We start from the raw sequence: 27,060 nt of genomic DNA on the forward strand, positions 1-27,060 counted from the left end.
GAACGAATCATTAAAAAGAATCGGTTCAAACGAACGAATCGTACGGGAATCGGACATCACTTGTCTGATGAACTGAAACTCCCCGGGAGATACCGAGGGAGGAAGATGGCGGCCACTGACCGTTCCCGGTCCGAAGCGGCGAAGCAGCGGCGGCAGGATCAGCTGCAGCGGTGGCAGGGCTCGGAGACGGACCGGACCGGGGTGGAGGCGAAGAGCCAGTCCTCGGCTCCCGGAAACCGGCGGGCCCGAGTGCGCTTCGCCCAGGGCGCCGTGTTCATGGCCGCTTGCTCCGCCGGAGACCGGGAGGAGGTGGCGGAGCTCCTGCGGCAGGGAGCTGATATCAATCACGCCAATATAGACGGGCTGACGGCACTGCATCAGGTATCCGGATCGTGTTTGATTGTTTACACTGACGTTTGACTCGGTTTGGAAACTTTTGAGAAAGTTCACAAACTTTTCTCTACGCCTTTCTCAACTCATAGGTCGATGACAAGCAGGGATGTCTTGAGATGATAAACTTGAAAAATCTAGTTTGAAATATATCTGCCAACGGTTTTTCTTATATTCATATTTCATACATTTAAAAAACAAACAAGAAAAACAAACATTTAGGCCTATAGCCTATAGGCTACCATTTTATACAACGAAAATAAAAAAAATGTCAAAGTGATGGTCAAGTAAAAAGTACTCAAATATTGATTTAGCCTACATGGGTGTGTACGAAATTTAATTATTGTTTTTAAACATATTTGTGTCATGATTTAAATAGATTTTAGTGTAACTTTACTCAATTTGACCCCCAAAAAACATGCCTTTTCATAAAGAAGTCAGGATATTATCTAAAAAATTAAGGGGTCATCTTTGTTTTGAGGGCTTCTTGTCACATGATTAAAAAAATGGCTTCCACCACACTGACTTTGATTTGGCAGATTATTAATATTTTTAAATAGTTTTTAAGATTTAATATAAAAAAATATTATAAACCACTAAATACATTTTTTGTTTTCAAGAAAATCAGTGTTTTAATAATCAATTTTTCCTCTGCCAGTTATACCACCTAGATATTTTTGATTAAAATCTGAAGTGACTGAAACTTTATTGCAAACTGTACGAGCTCTTAAAGTCAGCATGAAGCGGAATTGGTAATAGTGTTTTCTTCCCTGTTGTGACGTATATCAGAGTGAAACGGAACAAGAACAAATGTAGGGCGGGGCTTGATTTTGTTCACGGGGAATTGATTGGATGGTTGTGGTTTGCTATTGGTCGATCTCGTGTTGAGTGACAGGTTGCCCCGCCCTCACGCCAGTAAACGCATCATCAGAGAAGAGAAGAGATGTCACTGCAAGAGTTAGTTATTTTAATTAAAGATTACGATGCACATGAATATAAACAAAATAATGATGTGCACAGATAAATCATTTATAATAGATGCAGCAATATGCCATAAAAAAAAAAAATCATGGTGACTTTAAATAGCCAAAGTAGTGCTGGGCGGTTTACCGGTTCATACCGAATACCGGTGTTTATTTTTGTCACGATATGAATTTTTAATATACCGCAATACCGGTGTATGTCGCTTTAATCGGAACGCGGCGCAGCGCGACACAGTTTACAACACACGTCTGCGGCGCATTACAGCTGCGACAAGGTTTTATTTCGTCCTCCACGCGGTGCGTCAAAATAGACTAGGCGCCTATATTTAGCGAAGCGGCGCGGAGAGCCGCTTCTGGGAAGCTTCGATCTGAAACACAAGCATTGACTAGAATGGGCACGAGACGTGTGGGGGTGAGAGTGTCTTTTTTCTCGCGGCGCGCGTGTTTTTATACTGTATTAACGTATCTGAAGTGAACTGACGGTCTTTAGAAAAGTTTCTTTGTTATTACGATTGAATCTTTATCTTTCCTGATAAAGCAGTGTTTATGAGCGTTGCTGCTTTGTGTACAGCCGTTACCGGGGAAACCACTGTTTCTGCCGCTCCTAAAGCGCGTCCTGCTGGCACCTCTTTGTAAACAGCCTTGCAAACCTGCTGTATTATTAATATTAGTGTGGATTTTTTCTATAATATTCACTCATGACAATAAAATAGGGCATTATAAGTAAATCTACTGCGGTATTTCCTCTCTCACTCAGTAGAAAATGTGGTTAACACCCATCATGCTTGAAAAAAAAAAAAAAAAAACGGTAAAAACCGTGAAACCGGTATAATTTAGAAAAAAAACGTGATGTTGATTTTTGGTCAAACCGCCCAGCACTAAGCCAAAGTCAGAAACACGTAGGCTTTTTTGACTCTGAATGTCAAAATGTTATTATAATAGCGCATAAACAAACTGTATTTCCAGCACAGATGTAGTTGTGGCGGTGTTGTTATGGGTTGTTGTTGATGATGATAATGATGAATCTCATGCCTTGATCTGGACTTTTTTTTATTGACTATTTCTATTGACTGTTCAGTGTTGTTTGCAAGAGTACAGTGGCTGTTGTTGTTTTAGTGACGTCCAGGGAGTGTCTCGGGCCCGTCCCGTGGCTGTCATGTTTAATGTGGCTTCTTCTAAACTGGCACAGCAAGACTTTCCTCATATCTCCTAAGCTTCTTCACGGCTGGGTGGAATTCCGGTCGGCCCTTTTCGTTTGGTGTTTGTTTTTGTTTTGTTCTTATTTTTTTCTTTCTTCCTCTCAGCTGTGGATTTTTTTTTTTAAATTATATGTTTAGGAAGGGTTATTTTCGACTTTTGTTGCTTCAGCCGTTTGCTTCAACAGTAAAGTTTACTTGGAAACCAGCTAATCCTGAGCTTTAAATGAGAAAAAAAGACTATTCTTCATAGTCAGCTAAAAAAAAAATCATAGTGTGCTTTGAGGGTCATTGTTTTGTGGATCTTTGTCTTCACTTGTAAAAACAAAAGTTCTTTATTGGCATCGATGGTTCCATTTAGAACCTAGAATCTTTCCATTCCATAGAAGGTTCTGAAACGTTCTTTAGATTCTATAAAACGTTCTTCATGCTAGTTTGAGAAGCTTTTGTTGAAGAGAGCCACTTAAAAGTCTGCAAAAGGTTTTGCTCAAATACACTCCAGTCTAAAACATGCTTGAAAATATGAAACGCACACTTTTCCGACCCAGACAGGTGGTCGTGTGCGAGCCGAGCACAGCTATTGGCTGAAGGCTCTGCTGATGTCACGCTTCACTGGTATTCAGAAGTGAAGTTCTGGGGAACATCAGCTTTGAGTCTCACATGAGCTCTTTTAAGTGTCACCTTATCTTGTGTTTACATGCGTTGTCTAATGTCACACAGAAAGTATTTTTTGTTTGGCTGTTTTTGTGCCAGAAGCTGCCAGGAACATGTTCAGGCCCGAAGTAGAAGGAAATAATACATTATACTAAAATAAATAATACATTTTATATTGCTTAAAGAAAAAAAAAAGCTTTTTTAAGGACTTTTAATATTTAAGAAATTTTTTCATTTCTATAATGCAAAAAAAAAAAAATTGTATATTATTTAAATTGTGAAGTGTTAACTCAGATTGATAGTATTTATTCTACTGCATTTAATTTTTTTTTTTATATATATATACAAAAATCAGTGCAAATAAATTACAATGATTATTACAATAAATTGTAAATATTTTTATTTTAATTTGTAATATGTCATTTCATATTTAACTTAATGTGAAATCTAATGGATATATATTATACACACACACACACACACACACACACACACACACACACACACACACACACGCACATAAGAAGATAATAAAAAAGAAATATACACTTCTTTGATTTTGTGGTGAATATAACCCAGACATGGTTATACAAGGTTTTGTTGTTTGCTATTTGTAACATTTCTGCATTCACTAAATGAAATACTGAGTGTTCAGGTTAGATTTGTGAGTCTTTCTGTCAGCGGATCGTTGTCAGTGTTTACTCTGTGCTGCCATGACATAAATATGCATAATTTTATGAGTGTATAATACCAAACGAATCCACAGTTTCTTGATTGCTAACTGTTACTCAGACTGACATTATTCTGGGAACACACAGCCTACTGTTATGTGTGTGTGTGTGTGTGTGTGTGTGTGTGTGTGTGTGTGTGTGTGTTTGGCTCTGGACAGAATCAGTGTCACATCCTGTCAAAGACACTGTTTTGGCCTCTACAGACACACAAACACACACAGACACACACACACACACGCACGTCCCCTCCGTCACAGATAGAGTTACAGGGATGGTTTACCTTCTAATGGTGCTAAAGTAAACTGAAGTCCCGCACACAGACGTAGGATTGAGCAAATCTTCTCTTTTAAAGGTTCCTCAGAAGAAAGAACATCATGAGTCAAACCTCAAATGTTTAAAACAAAAATTTATTTTAAATTTTAATGTTCCTTGAGGTTAACTTGTGTTAATGAAGTTTTTTGCACACACAAAAAACAAACAAATATGTATGTGTGTGTGTGTGTGTATATATATATATATATATATATATATATATATATATATTACACAAATATTTGTTTGTTTCTTTGTGCAAAAAGCTTTATTAACTTTATTCTGTTGCTCATCCTAAATGCTGATTGGATAATACACCATTCCTGTTCAATAATATTTCTTGTTTTATTTATTTATTTTTGTTATTGTAGTGTTATTGTATATTTTCTGTTTGTATGGATGCACCCATTTAACAATTTTGATTGATGAGCTGATAATTATTTTCATGTTATGGCTAATAATCACTAATAAATTGCCAATATTCAAAACCTATGCTTTTTTCTCTAAAAATAAATAAATAAATAAAGGCTTAAATGCTGTAATCTTGCGCTACAACTTTTCAAAGTTAGCCTAGTGCTAGTTTATGGCAAAAATCCCCCCAAAAAAGATGAAAACGAGATTCCACAATGAAAATATATACAATATCAGCAGATTAAATATGAACGAAAACAATAAATATAATGAATTAAAAAAAACTCTAATATTTGGTTCCCATATATTGTAACTGTTTTTTGTTTCATATTTTTGTCTTCATTTGTTGTCATATTTGCATTCATTTTGTGTTTGTGTAGTATTTTTGTATTGTACATCCATATTCAATATTTATAGTATGTCTAATTGTTTTACTTCTATATCTGATTTTAGTAACCGGTGTGTGTGTGTGTGTGTGTGATGATGCTCTTTCGCTGCTCATCCCGATCTCGGTCCTGTTGTCCTGGTGTTGCTCGGTAACGGGGATTAAATATAGTCGGCGCTCTTTAAGTTTTTCCATCGCTTCCATCCAAAGCCTTTCTCTCTCTCTCTGCTGTTCTCCAGTGAGCGCATGGAAAACATTCTTCATGCGGGACAAGCGGCTGTTGTCATAGGCAAAGGCCAGTCACACACACACACACACACACACACACACACACACACACACACACACACACACACACACACACACACACACACACACATTCAGTGACCCCGTGGAGAACTTCACACCTTCTCCATACAGAAGGTTCCCACTGTTCCTCAGAAACGCACACAAACACACACAATGAGAACAGAGCGAGCTTCTGTTCTGCTCAAGCGTACGTGGAGGTTTCTATAGGCAGCGCCGGGTCCTCCGGGAGCCGCTCACTCTTTTCCCCCAAACTTGGCCTGAAAACACACGTTTTATCCGTGGTAAATCTCTGTTAGCATGTGGTCTGGCTGATTTTTGCAGTAGCATATTGCTTGCAGAATCTTAGACATGTTAGAGAGGCTACTTATAAAGTAGCTAAACAAAAATGTGTTATGTTAAATATTGTGATGTTCGATATATGCGATACGATAATGCTTTAAGTGTGTTAAATAAAACTAGATTATATTTAAATATATTTAAAAACTGAAAATGATATAACCAATATATTAATTACAATAAAACAAAGGTAGAAATGAAATAAACAGTGCTTTAAGTTGTTTAGGAAGGCCTATATTAGATTTAACAGTAGCATTCAAGTAAGAAACAATACAGAAGGAATATCAGAGTTCACACCACAACTATAGCGATAACGGCACTGAGAAACAATATCATTAGAGTGACTTTCAGAACGATTTTTTCCAGCTGTTGAACCATAAAACATTGACAGCCAATCAGAATCCATCCTGCTTTAAAGGGGTCATCGGATGCCCATTTTCCACAAGTTGGGATGATTATTTAGGGTCTTCGTGTAAAGTTTGTAGTTTAATTCCTCAAAGGTTGTTTAAAGGGGTCATGAACTGTTTTTTTCTTTTTTTTTTATATGGTTGTCTGAGGTCAACTTATGACGTTCGCTTGGTTTTTACATTAAAAAACATCAAAATGAATAAGTAATAGGCTATTTTCTGCCCTGGTTTTGAGCCTAGCTCCTGAAACGTTCAGTTTTAATGGGCGTGCCGCATTGAAGACTTGGAAGTAAACGCCCACTGCTGATTGGATAACAGTTTTGCATATTATAATGAGTTTCATGTAATGCGAGAATCGGTGGGCGGGGCTAAACAGGCAGTGTTGAAGTAGGCGTTGATCTTCTTCTGCGGAGACGGTGTTTGATACCCTTTGACACAGGTTTGAAAAACCTGTCGTTCGCTGTGCCTGGTGTCAATAAAAGCTTTTATTGGACTAACAAGGAAGTTTTCAGTTCTGAAACTTACAGGATATTCTTATAGTATGATGACCTCTTAAATGTCAAAAGCTCAAGGAAAATTTGATTTCTCAGTTCATCTCCCCTTTAAAACAGCACCCTTTTTACCTCCTCAAAAACGACCTGTTTCGGTGCATGTCTCTTTAAATGATAATGAGGAACTGCCCCCCCCCCCTTTCTGTGGGGGGTGTCGACACAAGACACTAAAGTGTTGCCATGGCAACCTGCCTCGCAGAAAGTATACAAATGGCTGAGGGCGGAAATATGCTAATACGAGAAATATGCTAATACGAGAAATATGCTAATACGGGACAGTCCGTCAGCGGCCGTGGGCGGAGCATGAGTCCAAACGGCTTGATTATTGAGAGTGTTTAGGCTTTTTGAGGATAAAAAATTGATTTTTTCAATGGTGGTTGTCAAAACTGCAGCGCGCTTATAATAAACCGAACGATATCGTCCGCTGGTGTGAACGCTATTATAGTTATCTTCATAGCTATCGCTCTCGGTGTGAACCGGCCTTATCTCAGCTCGCTTAATACAGTTTGGCATTTGAAGTGGTGATGTAGAGTTCTGTCAGTGTCATGCTACACCGCTACCAATAAAATCACGTGTTATTGGAACAGTTACAGTGTTTTGCAAACACGTGTTAAAAAGTGTAGTTGAGTTAGTAATAATGCTGTTTCTCTACAGCATTGATTACAGCCTGCACATGTATGTGTACAGTAACACTTCCATCATGTAAACGCTTCGCTGGATAATTATTGTTTTGCCTGCAGCTGTCTGACTGAAACTCTGGGACATGGAAACACAGATTTCCCATCATGCAATATGACACTGGCTCCAGCAGTGTTGTAAAGTTGATGTCATGACGAGTGTCAATAGAGTTATTCAGACTCAGCTGATAAGGGTGACGACATCAGATTGTGTTCATTCTTTTACATTACATATGCGTGTGTGTGTGTGTAATCTAAGGTCAAAGGTTAAGGGCAGTGTTTTCTGTTTGAGGAATACATGAAGAGACTTGAATAATGTATTAGTAGAGATGCACAATATATCAGTGTTGGCCAATATTAGCATTAATGAAACTGATAAGCATGATGCTTGAATTACTTTTACAAATATGTTTAATACCTATGTATCAGGATAGTCTAAGCCAGTGTTATTCATTTATTTATATATATACTATTATAGTTTTTTTTTATTTTATTATTTTTTTTTTTATTTATTTATATTTAAAATTCAACCTGCCAAAGTGGCTGGTAGGAGTAACAATATACAATATGTAGAGATGAATATAGTCTCTATATACTGAGTATAGAGAGATGAAATATAGAGTGTATGTAGAGGTGAAATATCTATATATTGTATATAGAGATGAAATAGATTTTCTCTTTTTCTCCTCAGGCCTGTATTGATGAAAACGCAGACATGGTTCAGTTTCTGGTGGAGAGCGGCAGTGACGTGAACAGAGGAGACAACGAAGGCTGGACGCCCCTCCACGCTGCGGCCTCCTGCGGTTTCATCCAGATCACAAAGTCAGTAACCCTTCTCAACGACCTAGTGAGCTGCCTACTAAGACGACGTGATGCTGCCTTTCATGTTTTATCCAAAGTATTGATAAAAGTTGCTACATCTAATTGAAAAGGGACTTAATGCGTCAAATCTAGTGGAGTTGAGTCTTGACAGTTGATTTTGTCCTGTGTCTGTTGCAGGTACTTGATCGAGCACGGCGCACACGTGGGAGCGGTGAACAGCGAGGGAGAACTTCCTCTCGACGTCGCTACGGAGGACGTCATGGCGAGACTGCTGAAAGCAGAGATTAAAAAACAGGGTGAGAGATACAACGCCTAGAAAAGAGAGATATGGAGTAAACGAGGGAATGTGAGATTGTAGAACAACAAAGAAACGCTCTCACCAGTGCTGTTATTGTTAACTAAATCTATCAAAAATCATTTTCGGTAATGGAAATGAAGCTGAAATTAGATTAAATACTATATATTAAATTGAATAAATATTCTTAAATATTAATATTAAACTTAAACTGCAAGATATTGGTAAAAACTGTGATATGTTCGTTTTTTCCGATATATATTGCGATATGAAACCAGTTTCACCAGATTATTAGCTCTATTTGGTAAGAATTAATAATTCTAGAACGATTGGGGTGATTTTGTTTGCGAGTGAATCTGCATAGAAAATAATACAATAGAACAAAGATGCAAATGAAATAAAAAGTGCTTTGTTTTTTTAGGTTAGTCTAAGAGTATTCAGGTACAGAAATTGAATAATCAGATGTAAAATAACACTGCATAGTCTTCACTGTATAAATTAAATATTATTTATCTTTGTTAAAGCAACAAAAGTGATTTTTCTATGTATTTTGTTGTTTGATTAACACTAATGACAGACAGGAGCAGGTATATTAGGCTGCTGTCACTTTAAAAGCACACTGAAGTTGCCTTGAAACGCACAGAATTATTCAATGTGTTTAATAGGGCGGGGCATATCAAACAGCTCCTCCCCTTTTTTAAAATAGCCAATAGCGTTTCATTTATATCTCGGCCAGAGCTGTTGAGCTCGATAAAGCCGCAGTTTCCTCCTAATCTCTACCGTTTCTCCTCCTAATCTCCACCACATCGCTTTAAAATACAGCATTCTGTGCAGAATTCATTTGAGTCGGATACGTTTTGTGGTCTGCGACGACTCGATCACATGATCCGCTCTGTGATATCGTGTCTCTGGACCGGAGCTGCGACGGTTCGCGCGACACTAACGTAAAACCAGACTTCATTTGCATATTTACACAGTCTGAATCGTTCCCTATTCCCTATATAGTAGTGCACTATGTGTCATTCACCATGTAGAAAACAGTAAATGTGTGAACAAGTGACTGATTTCAGCCGCAGCTTCAGCGTCTGTTTATTGTGTAAACTTCAATTTTGATTTCATGTGGACTTTAAGAGTTAATGCACGGATCCAATACTGATACACATCCGTTTTCTTTCTCAGTTGTTAACGTTCACGTAAGACATAAGCGACTGCACATTTGCTGTGTAAGCATTAATCCTGAAAATAGATTTAGATATAATAAATATAATTTCTACTTTTTTCTTTCGATTTTTTGATAAAGCAATGCAATATTTCTTTGTGAGGTTAGCAGGTTTCCATTTGAACGAATATAGGTTCACATTATCCGTCTAAAACACTCCATCTGTCTGATCTTGACCTGCTGTGTCTGATCCCATTAAAACCTTAGTCGACACACAAACTCTCACAGAAGCTCATTATAGATGTGTGTGTGTGTGTTTATAGGATGTTTGGTTTTAACAGTAACAGCATGTGAATTTCCCACATCAAAAACTCCATTATAAATGCTGGAGCTGTGCAGAGATTTTATAAACTTCCTTCTGTGTGTAAATGTGTCCTTGGGTCCTTAAAGTCGACATGAAACGCAAGTTGTGATAGTCCTTTCTTTAGTATTGAGACGTACTGAGTGAGACGGCTTCTTGAAGGGCGGGACTTGATTTTGTTCATGGGGAATTGATTGGATGGTTGTGGTTTGCTATTGGTGGCTCTCATGTGAGTGACAGGTTGCCCCGCCCTCGTCACCAGAGAAGTTATTTTGATTCAAGATTACGAGGCACATGAATTTATTATATGTGCACTGATAAATAATTTATAATAGACACTGCAATATTCCATAAAAAAAAAACAAGAAAAGTTTGATTGACAGGCAATCTGACCTATCATAATCCGCCGAATCCGCCATTTTTGTCCGACAAAGCAGTCAGGAGAGTTAGTAGATTAATGTTGGAGGATTTGAACTTGAAAAACGAAGTGTACTGACGTCTTTCCGCAGTTAAAACAACATTCCTTATGTTCATTCATGTTTATTTGATGCTATAAATGAACTAGAAGGAAGAGATGATCGGTTCAAGAGCCGCTTTAACTGAGCGATCTGTCAGACACATTAAAGAGCCACAAAACTGTATTTACTGTTTAAATTTTTTAAAAAAATGACTAAATTTGAAAGTTGAGACTTGTTTCATATCAAAAGTGACCTGGTCTGTCCTGTCTGTCAGTGTCCTCTGCTCCGCGATGTGTGTTTCACTGCGTGAGAACAGGGTGTGGCGTGAGAGAGGCGTGGCTTGTCGGACATAGCAACAGTAACTAAAGGGGGCGGGTCTTTTGTCCATTTTGATTTCATGGTGACTTGAAAACTGATCTTGAACCAAACGAGACCTTTATCACACTTCCTCCTGTAATATATATTAAAGGGTTAGTTCACCCAAAAATGAAAATTCTGTCAGTAATTACTCACCCTCATGTTGTTCCAACCCCGTAAGACCTTCGTTCATCTTCGGAACACAAATTAAGATATTTTTGATGAAATCTGAGCCATTTCTGAATCCTCCATAGGCTTCTATGTGACCGAAACTTGCTGGCCCAGAAAAGTTATTAAAGAGATCGTTAATATAGTCCAAGTGACTCCAGTGGCTCAATCTTAAGTATATCAAGTGATGAGAATACTTTTTGTGCGCAAAAACAAACAAAAATAACGACTTTATTCCACTATTCATTTCCTTCTCTCTGGGCCTCGTAGTGTTTTTGCGCTGCGCGTCTGTGTTGCACGTCATCACGCAACACACACATGACCGGCGTCGGCCAATAGTGAGCCTACGTGGTGACGTGTAACAGAGACGCGCTGCGCAAAAAGACTACGCGAACCAACTAGAGGTCCAGAGAGAAGGAAATGAATAGTGGAATAAAGTCGTTATTTTTGTTTTTTGTTTTTGCGCACAAAAAGTAGTCTCGTCGCTTTATAAACTTAAGATTGAGCCACTGGAGTCAACTTGGACTATATTAACGATCTCTTTAATAACTTTTCTGGGCCAGCAAGTTTCGGTCACATAGAAGCCTATGGAGGATTCAGATATGGCTCAGATTTCATCAAAAATATCTTAATTTGTGTTCCGAAGATGAACGAAGGTCTTACGCGGTTGGAACAACATGAGGGTGAGTAATTACTGACAGAATTTTCATTTTTGGGTGAACTAACCCTTTAATATGATATACTGAATCTTTAAAAATGGCCTGTGCTGTCTGAGGAAGATTATAATCCTGGTTTGAATGATTTTCAGGTATTGATGTGGACCAGGCCAGGAGAGAGGAGGAGCGAGTGATGCTCCAGGATGCCATGGCCGTGTTGGCGGGCAGCGGCTCTCTGGTCCCTCATCTGAACACTCAGGCCACCGCACTGCACGTCGCCGCTGCTAAAGGATACATCGAGGTGTTGAAGTGAGTGCTCGTTTCACTAAGACACTTCAAAAGTGGAACTTAAACCGAGATTGGTGAAAATAAAACATTAAATATCTAGTGATTTGCCTCACCCTCTCCAAAGTTTGCTGATAATTTAATGCGTTCTGCTGTATATGGAACACAAATTGTTGGGAATGTGCAAAATAATGAAAAATTGTTTCCTCAAAACTGTCTGTCTAAATACACTGATGTTCAAAAGTTTGTCATCTGTAAGTATTTTATGTTCACGAAAGCTGCATTTATTTGATCAAAAATACAGTAAAAACAGTAATATTGCAAAATATTATTACAAATTAAAAGGTTTTTTTTTATATTTGAATATATATTCAAATGTAATTTATTTCTGTGATCAAAGCAGAATTTTCAGCATCATTACTCCAGTCTTCAGTGTCACATGATCCTTCAGAAATCACTCTAATATGAAGATTTGCTGCTGAAATGTTGATTATCATATTTTTATGGAAGCTGTGATACATTTTTTTCAGGATTCTTTGATGAACAGAAAGTTCAAAAGAGCCGCATTTATTTTGAATGTTTATTTGTAACATTTTGAATGTCTTTACTGTCTTAGTTTTGTTCATACAACTAGCAAATCAGAAAGACTATCTTCCTGTGAGCAAATCATGAGATTGTGTCCCTGAAGGCAAAATCAATTACTGGTGATAAATTTTTAAATATTAATTCAGAATCGTTTGAGAAAGCTTCATCAAGTATCTGCTGTTTTCCCTTCGAAGCCTTTAAATCTTTACATTTGTCTGTGCATTAGGGTGCTGTTGAAGTGCGCGATAGATGTGGACAGTCGGGACAGTGATGGCTGGACGGCTTTCCACGCGGCGGCTCACTGGGGTCAGGAAGAGGCTTGCAGTCTATTGGCTGAACACATGTGTGACATGAGCGCCGTCAATAATGTGGTACAGGCTGCTTTACTTTGCCATAATGACAGGCTAAGTGTACATAATGCTGCTTAGTGCATACATCAATATCAAATATAATGATTCCAGAGAGCCATGAGAAGTATAGACTTCAAAGCATTATGTATTTGTGCATGGCAGGGCCAAACTGCGCTCGACGTAGCCGATGAGAACATCGTCGATAACTTGGAGGAACTGCAGAAGAAGCAAAACGCTGTGAGTTTGCATGTGTTTATATGTACGCTATCTTATCAGCTGTCTGGTTAATGTTCAAAGACCGCTTTCACTCCAAGCAAATGAGCAGATATCTTCGTCGTATGAACATCCAAAAACAACAGTGTGTGTGTGCTGTACAGAGCCAACGTCATCAAACACACCTCACTTCACACAACTATATTCAGGATTATTCAAGGAAGGAGATATTTCGTAGCATAAATATTGGACTTTGTTTGTGATTATCAGCATTAATGGCCCTATTCATGCTAAAGTGTGTCCTGATTTAGTTCTGGTTGCTAATGTGAGCATGTTCTTGAGATTCATGCTGAAATAAAATGATTAGGGGCCGTGTGAGTTCTAGAATATGAATGTGACTGTGTTAGTAAGAGTTGCTGTTGATGTGTTTAACTCCTCAAGATGCGTTCAGAGCTTCAGAAGATCAAGGCACCCGTCATTGAGACCAGCCCACCCGTTTCCATGGCACCAGCTCGCCCTCGCAGGTAAACAGCACGACTGTCCAATCACGTGTCTGCATGGGAACACGTCACTTCCTGTGTGCTGAAACCCAGGATCATTCACCGTCGTTTCTATTTTGAGTGATGAAGCAAGTGAATCATTGAATTGTGAATCACACAAATATATTGTGAATGTTCAGAACTTCACCCAGGCTCAGAGTATGTCACATGACATGACATGTTCTCAGGTCTCGCTGATTTGCTGTGGCTATATTGGAAATTTGTGATGATTTTATTTTGAATTTTGAAGTGAAAAAATATAACATAATCAGTATTATTTTAGTAACGTTGAGATACTGTTATAGTTTCTATTCATATTTTGAAATAGTTGTTATTTTTATATTTTCCATTTTCATCTTAACTATTTTTGTTGTAATTTTGGTGTGTGTGTGTGTGTTTTTTTGTTGTCGTTGCTATTTTTATTTATTTATTTTCGCTATTTTTTTAACATGACAGATTTCATTCATTTTTATTTAGGTTTTTTACTTTTTTTTTTTATTTTATTTGAATTTTGAAGTTAAAAAATATATTTAAAATATAATATAATGTGATATAATATAATATAAAATAATATATTAATCAGTATTATTTTAGTAATATTGAGATACGATTATAATTTCTATATTTTCCATTTTAGTTTAAAGTTTTAGTCATTTTATTGAGTCTATAGAGTTTCTTTTTAATTTTTTTAAATGTCCATATTTTTTTTAGTTTTAGCTCTCATTGATTGGCTGATTTGCTGTGGTTATATTTGAAATTTTTAATGATTTATTTGAATTTTAAAGTGAAAAAAATACATTGTGAAAATATATTTTTATTAGTTAAAAAAAACATATTTTTTTATATATATTTATATATATATAGGTTTTAGCTCTCACTGGTTGGCTTATTTGCTGTGGCTATTTTTAAATTTTTTCTATTGATTTAATTTGAAGTTCGAAGTTAAAAAAATATAATAATATAATATAACAATCAGTATTATTTTAGTAATATTGAGATACTGTTATTCTAATAATATTTTGTATTGGTTTTTATATTTATATTTCCCATTTTAACAAAGTTTTAGTAATTTCTTATTTTAATATGTCTATATAGTTTTAATGAATTGTGATTTTTAGCCCTGACTGATTAGCTTGTCCCCCACAGGACGTCCATCTCTCGTATGAGCAGCAGAGAGAAGATCACCCTGCATGAGCGAGAAAAGCTTGCTCCGCCCACTCTTCAGACTCCGCCCACAGAAGAGGAGGAAGACGAGTCGACGCGCACAGCTGGCCAATCCAAACCCTCCAGCAGCTCCAGTTCAGAAGAAGAGAGCGAATCAGAGAGCGACGCAGAGTCAGGTGACCAGACCCCACCCATTTTGTATTCTCTAAATCAAAAATGTATTATTAAATGACATTAGCTAACTGATGATGTTTGTGCGTATCTTTTCAGAAAAAGCAAAAACTCGAGAACTGATCAACAACTTGAACAACAAACGCAATGCAGCGACCGTAGCGAGCTCTGTGACCAGCACTGCCCTCAACCAGGTTAAAAAGGTGACCGAATCAGAACTGCGTCAAAGCATTGAGTTTCCCAAAAAGTCTCTTTCTTTCAGCCTATATTCACTAAATTTGACCAATTTTGGGGTTTCCATATCAACTCATTAATGTTGATTTTCTGTAGCACAAGGGCTAATATGTACTAAAATATCAGTGCTAATATACACTGACAAATAAACCGATATGGCCACCAATAGGCAATTCAGCAGCCAAAACTTATCAACTGATGATAATAAAATTATCAGTAATAAAACCCAATAATTGTTGTGGCTGTATTTAATTTTTCTTTATTTATTTATTTTTTATTTTGAAGTGAAAAAAAAAAAATAATCAGTGTTGTTTTAGTTTCTTGAGATGCTTTATTTCGTTTTTTAGCTTTTGAATAGTTTTCATTTTAAATTTAACTAAAGTTTTAGTAATATTGTTTGTGTTTTTGTCATTTTTAGTTGTTTTTTTTAATGTGTATATAGTTTTTATTCTTTTTATTTTGCGAACATATTTTTTTATTGAATTTTACAACACATTTAACAAAAGAACATAACATACACTTAAGTACAAACATAACTTACTCAAATCCCTCCCCCTCCACAATAACCCTGGCAAAATAAATAACAATACATAATAATAACCATGTAATAACAATATAATATTTGACTCTAATAAAGAGTGCTCTGCTTTTAGGCCGAACCCGTTCGAGCGCCGGTGACCGAGGCTCCAGGCTCCTGGAGAACGTCTCTGCGTAAAGCGGGAAGTTCTGTGACGCTGGGCTCGGCCGGGGCCTCTGATCCGACCACCGAGGCCCTCAAGGACCCCGAGACGAAACTGGGGATGACACGCTCTGCATCCAGCCCCAGACTGAGCTCCGAAACTGAAAATAAGGTAATGCTCACACATATACTGTATGGATGCCGGATGCACAAAATCTTGACATTAAACCACAGTAATGTCACTGTAATTATATCAAAATCGAATTACTTTTGCTGGAAATTCAATACAGAAAATGTGATGTGCTGGAGGAGCGCTGGACTCTTGCATTGCCAATATATCTTGACCAAACATGTATGCACCTCTTGATGGAAATAAATGTTGTGATGTTATTTCCATCAAGAGGAGCATCAATTTTTGGTCAAGATCTTGTATTGACAATTCAAGAGTCCAGCGCTCTGTAAAGTCTCCTCCAGCACATCCCAAAGACTCTCAGTGAGTTTAAGATCTGGACTTTGAAGAAAATGATTCTTCATGATCCTCACAACCATTCTTTCACAATCTGAGCCTGATGAATCTTGACATTGTCATCCTGGAATATGGCCATGTGTCTTCCTACATGGCTGTTTAAGAGATGAAAAGCTACACACTCCCATCAATCAGGGTTAGAGGATCTATTGCCAAACATGCTAGAAACTAATAATCACTGCAATAATGATCCAGTCACACACTCTTAAGCATTTGCCTGTTTAAATCCAGCCACTTTGTTTTGGCCGGGCAGTTTATAAATTAATATTTAAATGTATTCTCTAGTCTAAATATTTAAAAGACCCATATTGTGTTTTATTTTAGGTTTTGATGTCCTTAAGAATATATATTTGCGGTATAAGTACCAAAAACAATCTCAATATTAATTTTTACAAGAACTCTGCCAAGAACAGGTCGATTTTGGCCTGTCTACTTAATATTCATGAGCCTCTCTTCTGATTGGCCTGTTGTTTTCCCGAGTGACCCATCATTGGTGGGGGTGGTGACTGAGTAGTTCTGACATCACATTTATACGGAAGTCACAGCGGCTCGTGAAAAGGCACAGCTTCTTTATGCAGGCTGTGTGCATTTGTCTGTGGATCGACTATTTTGAAACTTATATGGTAGTTTCATAGCCACTAGACCTCTGCTATCATGAAAAAAGCCAGGAAATTTCAATTTTGTCACATTTTGACAATATGGGACCTTTAATATATGTTTTGTCGTCTCAAAATGATGTTATTTCCCGTGTTCAGGAGCCCAGGTTGGCCCGTGTGCAGCCCACCCCGTCCAGGCGCTTGTTCAGCATCAGCGACACCAGCACCAGCACCAACCCCGACAACTCCAGCAGGTGAGCCACACAACACACACACAACATCTCCTGTGTTTACGCTTTTCCAAGCTCATCCATCATCCTGTTTGTGTGTAGCTTGCTGAGCCGGAGCTCTTCGTACACACGCCGATTGAACAGCCAATCCACCGGAGAAGTGTCGGCTCCAAACCCCTCGTTACCTCGCAGCTCATCTTATGGAAGGAAACTTGACGACCCTTCAGTGACCTCTGTAACCACGGGAACCTCTGGACTCAGTCGCCTCAATAGTCTTCTGGCTCAGAGGTTCGTGTGTCTCTGATCGTGCGTGATGTGAGCGTGTCTTTTGCTTTGTTCTGATCTGGCGTTTCTCTCATAGGTCGGCTCAGGAAGAGGCTGAGAAGAAGGAGCCCGTCTCCAATTCTGTGCCCACGACAACCACATCAGGCGAGCCAGAGACCAAACAGAGACGCAAGTGAGTGTGTGATGATTTATACACCACAGAGTGATAATAAACCTTTTATCCTGCTGGAAAAAACACGTCTTACTAGCCTTGACCCATTTCATTTCTTAAAACACTGCACGATACACTGGCTGGTCCAAAGAAAGGATTTAAACGGGCAAATGCTTAAGAGTCTATGACTGGATCATTATTGCAGTGATTATTATGTTTCTAGCATGTTATATGTTTGGCAATAGATCCTCTAACTCTAATTAATGGAGTGTGTAGCTTTTCATCTCTTAAACAACCATGTAGGAAGACACATGGCCATATTCCAGGATGACAATGTCAAGATTCATCAGGCTCAGATTGTGAAAGAATGGTTGTGAGGATCATGAAGAATCATTTTCACACATGAATCGTCTCCTCTGAGTCCAGATCTTAAACTCACTGAAAGTCTTTGGGATGTGCTGGAGGAGACTTTACAGAGCGCTGGACTCTTACATTGTCAATACAAGATCTTGACCAAATATTGATGCACCTCTTGATGGATACAACATCACAACATTTATTTCCATCAAGAGGAGCATACATTTTTGGTCAAGATATATTGACAATGCAAGAGTCCGGCGATCTGTAAAGTCTCCTTCAACACATCCCAAAGACTTTTGGGGAAGACTTTCAGTCATGCTTGTCCGCCTCTCAAGTTGTATTTACCACTGGGAAGCTCTGGGATAATTCTGATCCCTAAGTTCCTGAGTTGGACGCGCCATAAACATTAAACATGGCGGACGGGAGAACGATTGCTGCTGTGACTGCTATTCTTTACTAGTTTTTCCCACAGCTGCAACATCGCCTTGTCTCGTCATTAAAGTAGTGCATATTTACATAGATGAACAATCATTCGAAGCGTATTGTATGTTCATACACACTGAAAATAGCCTGTATTTGATTGAAATTCCAGAACTGTCAGCAAGCGGGGAATGTTTATATAGTTGTCAATAAATGGGATGCGAAATATCAATTTGGCTTTAATAAGATTTTCCAAATAAATAGGCAAGAATAAAGCTGGTGCCGTCCATGATTCCTGTTCTTTCCCGACAACAAAGCACTTGAATGCGACGAGCTTGTAATCACAACTCGGAAGTGGGAAGTTGGATATTTCCGATAGCACGTGAAGGCAGCATTAGACCAGTTTGGGCCAGCTACAAGAAACCATTTTCATTGTTTTCATTGGCTGAAGCTTGAGTTTCTATGTGTGTGTAGGTCCTATCTGACTCCAGTGCGCGACGAGGAAGCGGAAGCTCAAAGAAAAGCCCGATCCAGACATGCCCGTCAGTCCAGACGCTCCACACAGGTCAGCCTTATGACCTCCAGTCCAGTGTTGTTTTTGTTCACTAAAATTTTAAATGGTTTTCGTTAAAGGTGCAGTGTGTAATTTTTAGCCGCATCTAGTGGTGAGGTTGCGAATTGCAACCATCAGAAGTTACGGTGGTCGACAGGAAGTGATGTCGTCGTCTGAGACAGCAGCGAGTAGCGAGTTAAACAATGAGGTTTCTTTATAAAGATAAATTATGAAATTATATTTACTTAATTATTCAATAAAACGGTATATCATTGCGTATATTATTGTTACCTGTTCATCATTGTGTCAGTGTTTTATTGGCTGACTTTAGCTCGCTTCTTTGCACGAAGAACAACATAGTGACGAAACGTCTGTAGAAACATGTCTATGTAAGGAGACCCGCGGTGTGTGTAGATAGAAATGGCTCATTCTAAGGTAATAAAAACATAACGGTTCATTATGTAAGGTCTTTATACAGCACTGAGAACATAGTTATGTATATGATATTGCATTTCTGTCAACAGATCCTCCTAAATATTACACAAAGCACCTTTAATTAAAATAACCTGAAATAAAATATACATATTAGATGAAAAATGTTAAAGAAAATTAGAAATGTTGCCTTGGATTGATCTATTTAACATGTAAAGCAACCAACCACAGTTCGGTTTGTTTTTACGTAATGTTTAGCAACAGATAAATCTGAAATCATGATGATAGATCTACCTATCAGTGCTTCCTCAGAAGTGCTCATAGTAGCAGCCTGGGAAATGTCATGTGGAATATGTATTAAACAGTCAGTGGGCGGTGTGTCTAAGGCTATATGACCTTTAACCCTGAACTTTGACCTTGACACAGGGAAAACATTTGTGTAGAGCAGTTTCATTTACTTGCAGCTGGACTCCTGACATCTCCGTGTGACGGTTGTGTTTGCTCTTCAGGGAGTTACTCTCACAGACCTGCAGGAAGCGGAGAAGACAATGAAGACGGAAAACAAGGGAAAGGAGAAGAAAGAAGAGGAGGAGAAAGAAGGGAAGCAAAAGAAGGCTGAGGAAGGGGTGAGAAAGGTTTAGTTTGATCCAAATATCTGTTTGTTCTGCACTCGGAGAACTCCCTGATAAACCAGGCAGACATATTAAAGGTTAAAGGTCAAATGTGTCACATTTTTGGATGTTATATTACTTTCTCAAACTGGACAATAACTTAATTGATGTGTGTACAGTAGCAGAGGGGGGAGGGGGGGGGGGTGTTTGAGAAACCGGTTTGGAAACAATAATTAGCAGTGATTGATAAGTAATATATGTATATATAATGAGTGTGTGTAAGTAAATGTAAATATATGTATGTTAATATGTAGTATTTATTCATATATTAATAATAACTTTTAATTTATATATATATATATTGTACATTTTTCTTTTTTGCTGCACAAATTGTTTAGCAGTTATTAAGAATATTTGAATTTGGTGATCTTACCTAAATGTATGTTTTAATCAAAGCAGATTTTGTAAGTGTGTGTGTGGCCTGTAAATGTCCCCATAAAGATGGCAATATCCGAAATCATTGACCTTGTAGAGTTAGTGTAAGGGTAGAGAATATACAGTTTGTACAGTATAAAAATCATTATGTCTATGAAAAGTCCCCATATGAAAACACAACGTGTGTGTGTGTGTGTGTGTGTGTGCAGGAGGTGAGCTGGCGCTCTCGTATCGCTAACCTGCAGAAGTCGGATTTGCTGGGACTCACACACCCCCCTGGTGCTCCACGTCCTGAACGACAAGGTGACCTTTCACCTTTAACCCCGCATCACTGGATTTCATTACACAACACTGATATGTTTAGGTATCTCTCTCTGTAACACTTCTTCTACATTGTGTGTGTGTGTGTGTGTGTGTGTGTGTGTGTGTGTCAGATGCAGACAGCGCAGCCGCAGACAGTGAGGAGCGAGCGAGGGAGCGCAGGAGAGCCAGAGCGAGGAGGAGAGGGAAAACTGGAGAGGTGATGAAGAGGAGGACATGTGATCAAACCTGGAGATCAAGAAATAGATTCTGGATTTAAATGTTTACTTCTGTATCTTCAGGGCGATGACTATGATCCCAGTGGAGAGGAGGAGAGTAGCGGTGGGCGGGACCCACAGGTCTGACCAATCAGCATGCACTTTTAATTGATTGACAGTGATGGAGTATAAATATATTTATATATACTATTTAATGCATGTTTTTTTATATATAATATGTATGCAATATATTTTAATATAATGAATGCATGTTTTTAATTGATTAAAAGTAATAGCACTTCATGAGGGAAAAACATTTTAAGATTTTAAATATGTATATTACTGATTTAAAATCTATTAATGCATTTTATTATATGTATATACTTTAGACTGATTAGTATTATTCATATATTCGAAATATATAATTATATAATACTATTTATTTAAAAATATAATTTGAATGTGTTCATGTATTAATTATTTAAGTGTCATTTTTTTTAATTGTATGGATTTTATATTTTTTTGCTGACATGTTTTGCTCTCCCTCATGCAGACAGAAAGACACGTGAGCAGCAGGTACGAGTCTGACCTTTGACCTTTCACTTTGTTTGATGATGTCAGCATGCGTCCTCCTCATTCTGTCTGTCTGTGTTTTCTTCCTCTCAGGTTTGATTCGGGCTTGAATGACTGTATCCTCACGAGAGGATCAGAGTCCCGGGACTTTAAGAAGGTCTGGAGGGGTTTGTGGTTAAACTGGTTGTGTTAGCAGGAGGTGTGTGTGTGTGTGTGTGTGTGTGTGTGTGTGTGTGTGTGTGTGTTATATGTCTGTATCTGTGTGTTTCAGTTGTTTGAGGAGATGTCCAGAGAGAACCGCCGTCTGCAGTCACAGTTATCAGACACACAGAGAACCATTTCACTGACCCGCGTGGAGCTGGAAAAGGCCACACAGGTGCGTGCACACACACACACACTCGAACATTGATCAGCTGGATTATCATCATGGCAGCAGTGGCAGAAATTCACTTTTTGAATGTTTTTTTTCTTCTAATAATAGGAACACTTTTTTTTTGTAAATATAAAAAACATAACCTGATATCCATTTTCCGTCTATTTTTTTTTTAAATCACTTACTCATTAAATAGAAGAATTCATGAAATTTTTAAAAGGAACCTAACAGAATCAAATATTAAAGTAAATATTGAAAAATTTGGAAAAGTACAAAGGTAATCAAATGTAAAATAAAACTGATAAAAATAATAAAACTATAAATATTAATATAATTTAACTATTATACTATATTAGATATTATATTCAAAAATAATACCATTTAAACTACTTAAATGTGTATATACGTTTTTACATTTAGATTTTTGTATAAATTATCTATATACAAGTATATTTATTATAGTTTTTTTTATGAATATAAATGTATATATTCAGTTATACATGTGTTTGTGTTTATACATATATATTTATATATAAAAGTTTTATTTTACTTTTTTTTATTTTTTTTATTTTTTTTTGATTCAACATTCAAACTTTAGTTGGTTGAGTGTTACTTGCAAGTACACATGTCGTAAAGGAAGAATATTCAGCTGAATTCCTGAAGACTACTGTAATGTTCATAAGTAGACCACACACACATTTTCATATTTGAATGGTTAGACTGTAGAAAGACTGATATTGGCATATTTTCTTCTAGTATCAGTGTGACACCAAATACCACTATATTTGACTCTTAACCGTGTCGGTGTGTGTTACAGAGGCAGGAGAGATTCACGGACTGCACGGCTCTGTTGGAAATGGAAAAGAAGGTGAGTTTACAGAGCATCAACTCACTGAAGTAATGAAAAACATGTGGAATTTTCCCTGAATGGAAGTTTTCAATCTTATGATGTCATTCCACATGCTTGTTTTCTCTGTGTCTCAGGAGAAAAAGATGTTAGAGAGGCGAGCCGCTGAGTTGGAAGAGGAGTTAAAGGTGAGAGCACATGATCAAGGCTTGTTCTGATTGGCTCTTCCAGTCAGCTCTGATGCTGATTGGCTTAGAGGCGCCTGGAGCGTTTCTATCTACTGAAAAGTTGTGAATGCATCTTTTAATGCTGTATCGCTGAGAGCAATACAGCCAACTCAAGTAAAACCAGTTTAACGAGCCGTTTGCCTTACACACTCATGTGGCATTTGGCATGACACAAAGTCACAAGTAATAAATCATACTTCTGCACTGTTAATGTGAGTTTCTGTCCTAACTAGCTGTGATGGTTGCCTGGTTTCTATTTCTCACAGTTAAATCTGATTGGTCCTGCTTTATATAACTGCATAATACATCAAATACTGTATGTTCTGGCTTTGAGTTTGCAGCATAATATAATATCAAAACCTCTAAAGCGGAGTTTGAAACTGACAGAGTGGTCATAATATCATAATATAATATAATCACAAAAGCTGAGATTTAAAAATTGTATATAATATAAAAATAATAAAAGCTGAGTTTGAAACTGACAAAGTGGGCAAATAAAAGAAAATGTAAAACTGAAAATATTTTAATAATGATTTTATATATATATATATATATATATATATATATATATATATATATATATATATATATATATATATATATATATATATATATATATATATATATATATATATATATGAATTTTTATTAATATATACATTAATATTGTACTTGCTTAGTGGCCAATGAAACCAAATTAATATATTAACATTATTAATATAACTGACATAATTGAGCCTTTGATCAGCGGCCAAACAAAAGTTTATTAATATTCATTTTTATTAACTATTAATATATCATTAATAGTCTGTGGTCAGTGGCCGAACAAAAGTAATATACAAATATGTAATGTAGTAGTATTACTACATTATAAATATAAATTTAATATAAATGTACATGATTATTAATGTATGTGTAATGTGTATACACACAAACACATGTATAAAATTACAAATAAATATGCTTTTTATTTGACATAATTGTCTCATTATATTACAATATCATAAATATAAATGTTTATTTTAAAAATATGCATATTACTGTGTTCAAATATATTATATTTCATTATTTATATACTATTTTTTAAATCGTGTTTATTGTTATTCATTATTATTAGTTATTTTAATTTATTAATTAAGGTTTTATTAACTTAAAAATTATATAATTGACAGTCCCTGGTCATTGTCCAATCAAACTAAAATGTTAAACAAAAATAATATACTAATATTAAAAAATATATATAATATTTATGAGTTGTATGGACTACCTTTGAGTTTGCCAGCCCCTGGTCACAGTATACTAGCATTATTTGGAAAACGGCAGCTTGAACATTATTCAAAACATCTCCTTTTTCTTGTTCCCCGGAGGAAAAAAAGTCATATGGGTTTGGATCGACATGAGTGTGAGTAAATGATCAGAATTGACATTTCAGTGTGTGTGAGCTGCTCCTTTAAATGAGAAAGTGGTCTGAAAGAGGTAAAGATCTGGCGTGCGTCTGCAGGTTTTAGGAGATCTGAGGGCGGATAACCAGAGGCTGAAGGACGAGAACGGCGCGCTCATCAGAGTCATCAGCAAACTCTCCAAATAGAGCGAGAGAAGGACGAGCAGAAGACCGAGAGAGAGACAGAGAAACTCACAACCCCCCCGACACACACACACACACACACACACCGACATCCTTCCCGAGAGCCAAAGAAGGGAAAAGAGGAGGAGAGGAACGACAGAGAGGAATGTCACTGTTTCATGACGGGATCTTCCTGCAGGACTGTGTGTGTGTGTGTGGCGTGTTTCAACTTCATCCATGTTCTCAGGAGGACAACAAGCGAGGAGGAGATGCAACCGAGCTTCAGATTTCTCTCTTTCTCTCTCTCACACACACACACACTCGCACTCGTGCACCATGCACATTCCCATAAGCGTGAGCGCACACACTCCACACACATTCCACGAGTCTCAGGCAGCTGAAGTCTGCAGTATTTTTGCATCTTTGCACAAACACACACACACACGATTGAGAGGTTCTACCCTAAACTCCACTAAAGGTGGTCACTCAAACCAGCGCGACAATCATTCGTTGACATTGGTGCAGATTTTCATGCTTGCCGAAAACACGCCAGGCTGTTTCGCAGCTAGTTATGCTATGCATCTTTTTTAAAAGCGACACGTACGGCGAGCAATGCGGAAATGTCTATTTTCGTATGTTTTTACCCTCGTTTGATCCATTCTTGCTCCTGTCGTCGAGGGCGATGGCTTTTGTTTATTGTGTAAATGTACAAATATTACGCATTTGAACTCATAACGCTATAAACTGTAACTTGGTATCAGCTCTATTTTCTCCACGTGTTGTTTTTCTAATATATTAAATGACTGTTGGCACTTAATAAAATATCTGTGTTTGTAGCTTAGTGCCTGTTTATTGAAGTTTCACGGTTTCTCTGCTGTGGTTCATTATGTGAGATTGCAATTTGTGTTTCGAAACAACTGTTTCAAAATCTTCTTGAACTGCAATTTTGGGCATCATAATTTAGGAGTTTGCAATTATTCGATTATAATGTTATGTTCAGAATTATTAATCATGTTTGATTAGATCATAAGTGAATCACAATGATTGATTCATCGATTTGGTTATTTTTAGCCACGTTTAAAAGCTTGATTTGGAAAGTTTGGCATTACTAACCTTCATAGGCACAACCCAACGTTTCATATAAACGTACATTTTTTAGGCATCAGGCGTTTGATTCAAATGTTCAGTTCGGCATTTTTTGGTTTTGTTTGTTCATCGTAAGTGCGTTTGATTGATATGAACTTTAGATTTTTGCCTATAAAATGTTCGAACATTTTAATTGAACATTTTAGGTAGCATTTATGGACCTCATACACACATTTGTACATTCAATATTGCATTTTTGACCGTGTGTGTGTGCACTTTTGATTTGAACTTTAAATTCAGCATTTTTTTGGTCATTAAATAAATAGATAAATTAAATGTTAAAGTAGTGCTGTCAAATCGGTTAATCACAATCAATCACATCTACCATAAAAGTTTGTAAATATATAATGTGTGTGTATGTATGTATATATATATATATATATATACACACACACACACATACACATTATATATTTCAAACTTTTATGGTAGATTTTGAAAGCACTACTTTAACATTTGAATTAAACATTCTGTTTGCTGTCCATTTCTGGACAGCAAATGTTCATATATGAATAAATGTAATCCTGCATTATTTCAGATTTATTTCAGACTTTCAGTTCAGTATTTTTGGGTATATACAGATTTGAAAGTTTGAGGATTTTTGGTAATCATAAATGCAATCAAGTTTGATCTGAACATTTGAGTGTTGAGTATCACAGGTGATAAACATTTGATTAGAACGTAATGTTTGGCATATTTATCATAATCTGCATATCTGAACATTTCATTCGGAGTTATTGACCAACCATCATACTTGCATACGTTTGATTTTGAGTTTCAGTTCCTCAATTTTGGGCATCATATCTGTGTTTGAACTTTGATTCAAATTATTCGTAATAAGCGCGTTTCCATTCAGCTTTTTAGGCCATAAAACGTGTTCAAAAGTTTAAACTAAACATTCCATTTAGATCATTCACACATTTGAAAATTTTATTTAGAATTTTTGACCATATCTGTGTAAGAAGTTTTCATTCAAACTTTCAATTAGAAATTTTTGGGGTATTATTTGAACTTTCAATAATATATTTATTGCATTATTTGACCAGCCTGCATATAGTTCAGGATCATATGTGGACATTCAAAAGTTTTATTTGAAGGTCTAATTCAGCATTTTTGTGTCAAATGTCCACATTCAAAAGTGTGATTAGAAGAATCATTCAAGAGTTCATTTTTAGCAGTAGTTATTAAAGGTAGGGTATGTCATTTTCGGAGCGGCTAGCGATAGCGAGTTAGCTTTAAAAGCTTAAGATCCCACCCTCCCTTCAGAGCGTCTCCAAACCCACACCACCTTCAAAACACACGAATGCGTACAAAAGCGTGAGGAGAGATGGCGTTAAACTACCTCATGTCTCACAGCACATAACATTACAATAAT

At 37.0% G+C, this 27,060-nt stretch overlaps 1 protein-coding gene across 7 annotated transcripts; it reads left to right on the plus strand.

Annotated features, from left to right (window-relative positions):
- On the plus strand, nt 1-25,389 carry LOC308684994 (protein phosphatase 1 regulatory subunit 12A). Of its 7 annotated transcripts, none has more exons than XM_081356397.1 (25): nt 1-381; nt 8,034-8,164; nt 8,342-8,460; nt 11,771-11,927; nt 12,715-12,859; nt 13,001-13,075; nt 13,493-13,575; nt 14,737-14,930; nt 15,025-15,128; nt 15,813-16,010; nt 17,120-17,214; nt 17,293-17,478; nt 17,552-17,647; nt 18,881-18,971; nt 19,901-20,017; nt 20,647-20,740; nt 20,872-20,957; nt 21,040-21,096; nt 21,509-21,531; nt 21,622-21,685; nt 21,800-21,904; nt 22,719-22,769; nt 22,886-22,936; nt 24,343-24,377; nt 24,477-25,389. In XM_081356397.1, the coding sequence occupies exons 1-24, from the start codon at nt 106-108 to the stop codon at nt 24,373-24,375; spliced, it is 2,631 nt and encodes an 876-aa protein (XP_081212523.1). In that variant the 5' UTR covers nt 1-105; the 3' UTR covers nt 24,376-24,377; nt 24,477-25,389. The 7 variants fall into 7 exon arrangements, 4 of the variants coding, with proteins under 4 accessions (XP_081212523.1, XP_081212524.1, XP_081212521.1 ...); XM_081356398.1 differs by having other exon boundaries at nt 20,878-20,957; XR_014029408.1 differs by lacking the exon at nt 24,343-24,377 and having other exon boundaries at nt 21,622-21,727.
- Nucleotides 25,390-27,060: the final 1,671 nt, after the last annotated feature.

Source organism: Scardinius erythrophthalmus, assembly GCF_964197995.2.
Source record: "Scardinius erythrophthalmus genome assembly, chromosome: 24".
In the NCBI taxonomy this organism is placed as follows: Eukaryota; Metazoa; Chordata; class Actinopteri; order Cypriniformes; family Leuciscidae; genus Scardinius; species Scardinius erythrophthalmus.

What these genes read in the sequence shown, in the direction of transcription:
- LOC308684994 (XM_081356395.1), top strand. Translation starts at nt 106, where the DNA reads ATGGCGGCCACTGACCGTTCCCGGTCCGAAGCGGCGAAGCAGCGGCGG. An exon ending in AGTCCAGACGCTCCACACAG is followed by an intron (nt 18,972 to 19,900) that starts GTCAGCCTTATG and finishes TTTGCTCTTCAG; the next exon opens with GGAGTTACTCTCACAGACCT. An exon ending in TCCACGTCCTGAACGACAAG is followed by an intron (nt 20,741 to 20,871) that starts GTGACCTTTCAC and finishes TGTGTGTGTCAG; the next exon opens with ATGCAGACAGCGCAGCCGCA.